Here is a 10,291-nt window from a genome sequence, read left to right on the forward strand (position 1 = left end):
TCGCAAGTTGTTCTGTAAATGGACAAACTTGGTGCAGTTTGGTGTTGAAATTGTAAGAGAGGGTACATGCTGGCTGGAAATGAGAGTCTGCAGGAACTGAAAAGTTTTGGCAGATTTGCTAAACCCCTTTGGCACTTAACTCACAGCCAACAGCAGAGACTCTGTGCAGCCCACGTGAGGACATAGACCAAGACTGAGAAGTCTGGTCCTGGAAGTACCTCGTTTCTCAAGAGGAAATAAATGTTGCTGCCTATTCACCCTGGAGTGTAAGGATGACATTTTGTTTCCAGTGAAGTCAGCCGAGCCAGGGTTTTATTTTACCCTGAGTATCCATAATAATGTTTGGCTCACTGATTTTCCCTAGTTGTACTATGAAAGCAAGGAAATAAGGAGAAAATGATAATCAGTTTTTTTACAATTTGTAAAAAACTTGTACAAATCATACTAATTTTATAGGCTATTATACATTTGTACATGTATATGTATGTATGTGTATATAATGGAAATAGTTTGTAGATGAACTTCCCTAAAATACACACAGTGGTTTAGTAATGGAAATATACTACAGGAGGCAGGTGCTATTCCATGTGACATGGAATAAAGAAAAAAAAAAAAGACAAGTTTTACAAATATCCTCGTAAAGAGAGTTCAGGGTTTTTAAACAGTCTAATTAACCTACATCTTTCCTCACTATTCTGGTATTTGGTGTGCAAGCTGCAAAATTTCCTTTACTCTCTCTCTGCTGCCTCTGGTGCTAATTCAAGAGGTTGAAAGTACATTGACAAGGGTTGCAATTTTCAGATATTCAAACATTTCTATCTTTAAAATTGGTGGCAGATGTGCACCTAGCTTTTAGGTCAGTATTTGCCAAGCTTGTGAAAGCTGAATTTCCCTCCAAGAAAACAAACCCAATTTTATTGCTCTCCTGGCAATTCCTAGCATGCATTGTAAAAGACCTGCACGTCTGAATTCGTGCACGACCTTACGTTGCCTATTTGGTAACTATAGCCTGGCATTTTGTGAGAGGCTGCCCGAGGCTGCATTACTGATCTTGAGGGGTAAAACCAGTAAATTTAGCATGGCAGAATTCAAATGTAAGCAACTGCCAGAGTAAAATTCTCTGCCAAAGCAACATTTGCAACTTACAAAAGAATCCCAGATTCACCAGCACAGTTGTTTTAAGTGAAAAGTTCGCACAGCTGTAGATAACAAATGCATTAAAAATTAGCTTACCATTAAAAATTTGCTCACTGTACTTCAACTGTGCCATTATTAGGTACAGCCAGTCGTGTTCATGTTGCTAGACATGCTGGGGGGGAACAGTGTTCTGCCATGGTGTGATCCTCTACCAGAGATATGTTGGGCATGCACTGTGACTTTCCATATACTCGATTGGTTTGTTAAACTTCAGGTTGTGCCCTGGTGAAACCAGAAGCCTCTCCTATCCTGCAGGCTATACCCATTCCAGCATATTATAGATGTGAAACTTCCAGAATAGTCTGCTCACAGCCTCTTTGCTGTCCTTTTTTAACCCCATACTTATTATCCCCCAGTTATTTTCCTTTCTTTGCTCACAGGCCAAGGAAAGACCGTCCCGATAGTGTTGATAAAGATACACAGAATTTTAGCTACTGAATTCACAAGATTTCCATGGTGGGTGGAATAAAAAATACACAACATCCTCTGCTTTCCAAGTATGGAACAGACATTTCACCTACAACGAAACCTACAAGGCTAGTCATGATACTTGGGAATATGCATATTTAACTTCCAGGCATTTGTACAGACCCCACTGCTAATTCATTGCACAGAAAAATTACAGAGCTGATCGGCCAGGGAGCACTCTGGTCTGACGGAATGCTCAAAAGGCTCCAGGGGGGTCCAAAATGGCTGGAAGCAAATGTCTATGTGGTAAAGCTACTTTTCCTCAAATAGATGTTGGTAGAAGGGGAGGGCGGGGGTAAGCATAGAAATACTCCATTTACCGTAAGCACCAGCCAGCATGAACACAGAGAACAAACAAAACAAAGTACAAGCGCTAGGCAACGGTCTGGATTGCAACACGCGTGCACTGCAGCTCCTGCAGAAGCTGCTGAGTGGCTGGGAGCACGCCGGTAGTGTTTCAGTCCTTGGCTTCAGATGGAAGTGCTATAAGCCTCCCTACGTTTTAGTCATCTGCAGCTGGAACTGTCATTGGATGTCTGGAGAGGCACCAAGCAGCTCAGACTAGCCGTGACCTTTTGCATTGCCATATATATCCAGAAACCATTCTGTCTGTAGCAAAGAATCCCAGTTCCCAACGGTTTCTGGCCACGTGGGTGTGTGTGTGCATACACACGCAGTCACATGCGTATGTGCTTTGGAGAGTTCTGCTCTCATTTTCTGCCTTCTAACCATTTCCTGGTCAGAGGCAAGTGTGTGGCCTCTTAGCAAAAAGATTCCCAGGACTAGCTTCTTACTAAATCATGACTAGGGACTCATCCATTCATCTGCCTCTGATCTCTGGCTCTAGCTTGACCCTGAAGGAAAAGAGGGCCTGGACTAACAGGAAGACTATTTACAAGCCTGCCGTAATTCTAGGTTAGGAGGCAGAGGTTTGGGGTTTTTTTTAAATGACATAAGGCTCAGCTAGTGGGTTTCTCAGTTCCCTTGTGTAGGGGTGTCTCTGCCTGTCTGTCTGGTGGTTTTCTGATAAGAAAGACTGGTGTCATTTCAGTAGTGGCTCGTTTCCTTGAGGATCTGCTGTTGGCCACAACTACCCCTGGGCATTGCCCAGCATATTCCCGTCCAGACGCCCAACCTGCCTGAGGAAACCCCAGAAGATGTTCCACACTTGCCTTAAACAGCACGATTTCACATTTCTGAGTAAGGCTGCAACAGACACCCATGTAAGCAATTCCCTCCTTATCGAGGCTGCCTGTTCCACTTCTGCAGCATATGAGCATCAACTCCATTTTCCTCTGCAGGCTGGATTGCTACAATATGCTTTACTGGGGTGTCTCGCAAGCATGCCTCAGAAGATTCACTCAGAACAGATTGGAGCTGTTTGCTTGCCTTTAATGATAACCACACTAAGCTTATTAAAACTGTTCTCCACAGAACGCCTTAGCTTATTGAAGATTTATAAATCTCTTGGATTTATGCTAGTAGTACCTGGGGTACTCAGACGTTGTCCTTTACTCAGGTACCCCACACCTCTGGTTGTCGGCCAGCGATCTCAGGCAAACCACACCAGCACTGAAATCTGATGAGATGCTTCTTATGGCAGTTTTGGTTTTTCGCTTGGTTTTCCCCTTGTAATGGTTGTGCCAAATGAGATGATTGATGGTTTTCTGACAAGGAAGAGCTGTTGCTTTTACACTGCCCTTTTTCTAGGGCATGAATGCAGTGCAGGGAGAGGTGGCAGCCACAAGACTTCACGTTTTCCACAGGCCAAGTTGATTGGGAAATAACTGAGACAAATGCCAGAAATTTTGCAATAAGATTGTACTTTTAAGAGAAAAAAAAACAGAAAATGGCTTATTCCAGTTAGTAAGTCTCAGCATTTTTTTGCAGAAGTCTTTATAGGCCTTCAGGCAGAACACAGGAAAATTTAAAATCACAAATAACCTATTGCAGAGAAAGCCAAATACACCCTTAGGCATATGAACTGTGTCAACTCTGCTTTCCATTGTGCAGTGCCTTCTATCACAAGACTTTGTGAATAAAATGTCTATAGTCTTCTGTGACATTAGGATCGCTGTCCTTGTTTAAGAGCTGAACAGTACCGAGGCATGGAGAGATCTCTGAACACCTAACCTTTTGTGGGGAGAGGGGGCTGAGGGTGCTTTCCCAGTGTGCTGCCTTGCTGTCCCAGCCCTCAGCCTCACCATTCCCCTTCCTTATCTGTTTGGACACATCTAATTTCCAACCATTAACAAGGCACCTGCTTCATAGAATCATAGAACCATAGAATCATAAAATCACAAAATCATAGAATAGTTTCAGTTGTAAAGGACCTTACAGATCCCCTAGTTCCAACCCCCCTGCCATGGGCAGGGACACCTTCCACTAGACCAGGTTGCTCAAAGCCCCGTCCAGCCTGGCCTTGAGCACTGCCAGGGAGGGGGCAGCCACAGCTTCTCTGGGCAACCTGTGCCAGGGCCTCACCACCCTCATAGTGAAGAATTTCTTTCTTATATCTAAGACAGAATTATCAAAACTTACATCTTACATTTGTTATATCGAAGAAAGAAGTATCAAACACTGCTGTTGAACTAGGGGACTGCCATGGTCCCTCCCGCCCTCCAGGTCCAGGAGCCTTTCACTCAAGTCCAGTGCAATGCTCAGTATCCCCGAGGTCTCTCCCGATCTCTGACTCTTTGCTCACTGCTGCCAGGACAGAGCTTACCCAGAAGACGGGTGGTGTCAAGGCGACATTTGGGACCTCCAGAGGGAGAAGGCATCCAGAGGCTGCTGTCTGCAGAGTGCTCTGAGATGCAGGCGAGAGTCTCCCTTGCAAATGCGATAGTCATGGCAACAGTGCTCCCGCTTCTCCCGGAGATCAGTAATTCAGCCTTAGGCGTAATTCCATGTATTCAGTTTGTGATGCAGTATTGCTCACCCAGCAATATGCTCAAAACTTCTGATAGAGAGGATTGTAAGAAACATGAAACTATAACAAAAAAGCCTTAATATTTTCTAGTTTTTAGTAGTCTTTAGTACTGTAACTTGTATTTCTGCATGCATAGTGATCTAATGATGTAACTGTTACACTAATCCCTGTTTTCTCATTAAGGAATGTAGTGGAAGGACATGGGCACAAGCTATCACTTAGTCATTAGACAAAATAATTAAGTGAAACAAAAGTCGTCTTGGTTCTCAGCAAATAATTGGGATAACTGTGGGATAAAAGAGACTCCTAAATAATTCTACTCCAGACAGCTCGGGTTTGGGAGGGCAAATGCGCCAAGCTACAGAGATAAGGAGGCACCCAGAGAGCAACAAGACTGGAGCCAAACAACCTGAAGGACATGGTGGACGTGATCCTAGAACTGAGTTTGCGCAGAGACAAATGTCAATCAGTGAACAGCGTGATGAAGAGGATGTGCCTTCATCTTGGGACTCCCGAAGACCACCCCCACCCAAAGATGCTAACGGACATACATGAAAGATATTTACATATGGCAATTAGTTCCTAGAAATATAATTAATATTTACATGTATGATTGTATTTAACCTGAAGCAACAGGGTGTCTGGCATGCACGTTTGGAGGAGAAATCCCCCATGTGCCTGGCGCCGCAATAAAGAATCCCTGCTGAACAGTATGCATGGTACTGTTAGGTTTTTCCTACCGGATCACAGTATCACTTCTGAACTGTTTTTCTCTTACCATACCAAAGGCAGCTGGGGGGTCACTCAGCTTCCTTTACCTGCACTCACATCCGTGAGTGAGAGCAGAGGCAGGTCACAGTTGAATTACATACGCATTTATTAGACTTTTCTTATCAAGGGATACAAATTTCCTCCCTTTGCCAGAGTATCCCCATGTACCCTTTTAAGTACTGCATTCTGCTGCAGTGCTCGGGGAACTCTGCAAATAGTGCGAAAGCAGCTGCCCGGGAGAGGTACCGCAGAGCTGCAGTCAGCAGCAAATGCAGCCTTAGACAAGTAACAGGAGTTTGGTTCAGCTGGAGTCTGCAGCTCCCAGACAGATCCTTTCTTAACGGCCAGGCAGCTGTCAGTTGGCAGGGCAGCACACTAAGCATCCAGGTAAAACCAACAGGAGGATGGGCAGTGGTCAGCTGTGACAAGTTGCACATTTCTGCATGAAAAGAAGATGGCAATTGTTATTTGTACGCACCTAGCATACAAGATAACTGTCTGTGTGGTTCTTGCAGGCAGTATGCAGGAGTATGAGCTGACAGTAACACTTGCGGGAACACTTTTTTTCTGAACTAGATACTGAAAGAGAACAACATTAAAGCGTAAATGACCTGGGGACTTTAACCCTCAAACATTGCCCGAGAGCTGCACAGTAGGAAATTACCTACATGTATGGGCTTCTCACCAACGAAGTAACTGTTATCTCCCAGGATCAGCCAGAAGGAACGATTTTACAGAGGTGGAAGAAATAACTAGCAGCAACAATGCAGGAGCTCAGTAGCGCAGGAACTGGAGTCTCTGGGTTGCTGAGGTTTGGTCCAAGCCTGAGAATGGGTTTCACTTTTTGGAAACACTTCGCTGTGTAACAGCCCAGGACAGGCCAGATCTACTCCTGCTTCTCTTAGACTTCTTCACATTCTCTTTTTCGTCTGTCTTCTTTGCATAGTTCTCCTACTGGTATGGTTTATAGACTGTATGCTATAGACAAGTTGTCTTATGTTTACTATTTTAAACATCACAGGATAAAGTACATTTACACGGGGGGGAGGGGGAGGGGGGGAGAAAAAGGGTAAAAAATACTGTAGAGAGCACTTAAATGAATCAGCATTGACACAGGAACTCTGAAAGCCTCCCACAGCCGAAATCTTCCACCCGTGCTCACCGTGCTTGTGGCTCTGCTCAAGGAGCTGGGGTGGCTCCAGCCAGCCTGTGGTGGCAAGGGGGGCAGAGGGGAGCAGAGGCCTGGGCCCCCCCCAGTTACGGTGACTCCATCCCCAATGCTGGAGGCAGAAGTGCCCCTCTGCCTGCAGGCAGGTGCCCCTTGTCCATGGGCATCACCCACAACACTGGGGACACTGGGGATGATTAACTGAGAAACCCCCTACCCTGCTCAGGACTTTCTGCCATCCCAGGCACCATGACCAGCTGCACTGAGGGCACTTTGCAAGGGCTGCGGACACTCAGCAGCCCCCCGGTGTCGCAACTTTTCTTTCCTGTGGGACAAGAGTACAACCCACATGTGGGTGAAGCACATTGCGTCTCCATAACTGATTCTTGAGCTGATTTTTTGAGACAGAGATATATAGCTGTTATTCTGTTCATTTGCAAAGCTGAGAACAGAGGCAGAACACAAAACATTGTGTCCAAAATCATGCCATGTGCAGGCAATCGAACAGCAAACACGCCAGCTACCTTCCACAAGCATGGTGTCGATGCTGATTCAGACACTAAAGCCCCTCTTGCTGCCTTTTCTCTTCAGCAAGGAACAAATTGTTTTGCTCAGAGCAGACTGTCCTTACATTTGGAACAACCAGATTTCAGTCATTCAGAAAATAATAAATTATCATGTTTTAATTTAAATTACACGAGGAAAAGCAAGGATTTCCAATGCTATTTTAGTAATTATATTCCACATCAGCGATACAAAACTACAGTGAAAGCTAATGCAGGCTGGATTACTGAATCACAGCCAGCAATCCTATCAAGTACAGGAGGAAAAAAAGAACACTCAAGATCTGTCTTAAATCTGTTCAAATATGCTTAAGAACTGGGATAAGTGAAGTGCACTAAATACAAGTAATTCAAACCAATGCCATTTCTGTGGCTCTCCTTTTCCAGCCTCAGCCCAGGACACTTGCCTGGAAGACAAACACAGTCTCCCACAATATTTTTTCCAATATAACTATCTAATGCTTTCCCTTGAAGTATGCGTCAAACAAAGTTTAGTCAGAATAAGCCACGAAAATGTTTCTTGAAATAACAAAAGACATCAAAAAATGTTTTCTTTGTAGGAAAAAATCCCAAAGGTAACAAAACAATATATATATATATATTTGAAATGCTCATTTCTCAAAGTGGCAGTGATTTTGATAGAGTGCCTTTCATAACACATGGATTTCTTTGTGATGACAAGTATTCCTCTTTTTAATATTTTTCAGTACCAGCTATGAGATGCGAAAAGCTGTATGTTGTTAATGGGAAACAATAGATGTCTGGCAGAGCTCACAAGATAAAGCCAAACATAGCTAGGGTTTTGGTTTGCCAGCGTCTTATACCTCTGAGTAGACACAGTGACAAGCATGCCTTTGTATACGGAGTATAAGCAATACTTAATTAACATGCCTTGGCAGTGGACTGTATCATTAGTTTTGTCAAAAGAAGAGTTTCCCTTCCTTTATAAAACAAGAGCAAAGAATATCACTTCTGCTGTATTCTAAACATGGTCTGCCTTCACAGTTTTTCACCATGACAAATGCTCTGGTTTCTGTTTCGTGCTTTCCTCCCTCCATATCTCTCACTGTTGTGTGTATTTAGACTCACAGAAAATTTTCTCCACTTCTTTTGCAAAGCCAGGACTATTCTCTTACAGTGCATTAACAGCCTGCAAAATAAAAAAAGGGTCTTCTCCTGGGTAAGTGGGTTATTCAGTGGCCTCACAGTTATCACAGAGTTGTAATTTATGCTGTTAAGAGCATTGACAAGGGAGGTGAAAGACTGAAACACATACAAAGATGCATTCAGAAAATTTTGTCAGTAGCATAATAGTCCATGCTGAACCATTCACAGCATCACTGAAGTTTTCTAACACATGTTCACTACAAGGCATCACTGCAAAGACTATTCCAGATTTAATACAAAATACATACTGCAGCAGGTTCTGGATCTGGATGGCTTCATCTGCATCATTGTCAGCACACAGCATCACAAGCTTACAGAAAACAGCCTCAGTAGTCTCATTACTACTGCAAACTCCTGAAGGCCTTCTTGTGGGCTCTCTGATTGCAGCAGAGAGGCCAGACAGTTCATTAATTGGCTTGGAACCTCCTAGACCTGTTCTCAAGCTGTTAGCTTTTTGCTGCTCTCTCCTGAGAGTGGTTTGTCTGGGGTTAGTACTTCTCATTTTGAAAAATATGCACAGACAAAAATTATTTGTTGGTGTGGCTGATGTCTGCTTTCTCCATTATTTGGGGAAAAAAAAAAAAAGAAAGAAAAAATCAAGAGAACTGAGTGTTAGGACAATGTGAAAAAAAACAATTCCTTGCCTTTTTTATGTAATAAACTGGCTTGACTAGAGGAAGCTATTACTTGTGCTAATGAAGGCAGGCAGAAATGCTGAGAGAACGGGTATCAAGCTGATATGCAAGTTCAGTAGTTCCCAGCCCTTTTTGCAGATGAACTCGATGCCAAGCATTCTCCAGCTTGCAAGCAGGCCAGGCACCTCCCATGGAGACCCACCAGCCACCACTAATAGGAAAGTCCATCCAGAGGCATCCAGCTCTTTGCTGTGCTGCAAAGGGAGATGCTCTGCTGAAGATGTTTGCATGGGGATGGCAGAGTGGAAGCTCATCTGTCCCCTGTGTGATCTGCGCTCTCACCCCAGCCAAAATGCGTGACAGTCAGAGACACAGGGGCTGCCCAGCTGCCAGCAGCATTGTGCAGCCAGCGCCTCTGCTCTGGGGAGGTGATACAAGGTGAGGCACCTGCAGAAAACTGAACGGCCAGCCTTTCACTGTCTTACTCCTGTTTATTTCTTTACTTTCATTTGTGCAGCTTTAGCTGAGCTTACAGGAGCATTCTCCCTCTGTGCAAAGAAGTTGAAGAAGCTGGGATTTTTGATTCTGCTAATGCCGCTGGCAGACCTGAGAAAACTGCCCTGGGGAGAGCGGGGCAGGAGGGGTCCTGCCACCTTCAGCAGCTGCCAAAACAATTTAGCTGTAGCATGAAAGTGCAGCCAAGGTTCACACCCTCCAGGGAACTTAGGCAACTGAATTGGCCTTTAAATTGACGTATGCTCCAGTGCCCTTACCCAGGTTGCAGAGCACATCTGGGGAAGAATCAGGCCGCGGACGGTAAGGGCAGTGGTACCTGCACGGAGAGCGGTGTCTGCCTGGCGTAACCCTGCCACTCTCGTTCCCTGTGCTTCCCCTCGTCTTGTTTATTCTCCTTCCCCTTAAAATGCTGGTTGCTGCGCAGCCTCCTGGCTGAGGGAAAATGTGCAGGGTCACTGGTGGGACCGCAGGTGTGTCCCCTTCGCCACCCAGAGAGGTTTCTGATGTGAGGCCTCCCGGGTCTGACACTGGCTGAACACCTTCCCTGTGGGCTTCGGGCTCCTCCAGCAAATCCTGCCCTGAGAAGCCTGCCAGAGTCTCCTACAGCTAGGTCTCGGTCTGACCCTTAGCTTTTCCTTTTTTTGTATACAAGGTTGAGCCAGCATTAGTCCGTTCAAGTCTAAGTATAGCGCAGGCAGCAGGAGTCATCCACCGCTTCGTGCTTTCCCACCGTTCTAGCCCCATCTTGCTCCGCACTGTGTGCTTCTGCCCTTAAAGATTGGTTTCAGTATATTTTATTGGTAGAGCTTCAGGTGTTTTCAAACGACTGGGTAAAGCGTCAGCATCCATGTTTGACATGGAAAAAGCAGAGCCTCAG

The 10,291-nt window shown here is 44.9% G+C and overlaps 1 protein-coding gene across 1 annotated transcript; it reads right to left on the bottom strand.

Annotated features, from left to right (window-relative positions):
* Positions 1-8,159: 8,159 nt before the first annotated feature.
* TICAM2 (TIR domain containing adaptor molecule 2) lies at positions 8,160-8,765 on the bottom strand. Its single transcript, XM_009932206.1, is given in 3 exon segments — positions 8,160-8,258; positions 8,261-8,393; positions 8,395-8,765. Coding segments are annotated over 3 exon segments (603 nt in total).
* Positions 8,766-10,291: the final 1,526 nt, after the last annotated feature.

This window comes from Opisthocomus hoazin, chromosome Z, assembly GCF_030867145.1.
Source record: "Opisthocomus hoazin isolate bOpiHoa1 chromosome Z, bOpiHoa1.hap1, whole genome shotgun sequence".
Classification (NCBI taxonomy): Eukaryota; Metazoa; Chordata; class Aves; order Opisthocomiformes; family Opisthocomidae; genus Opisthocomus; species Opisthocomus hoazin.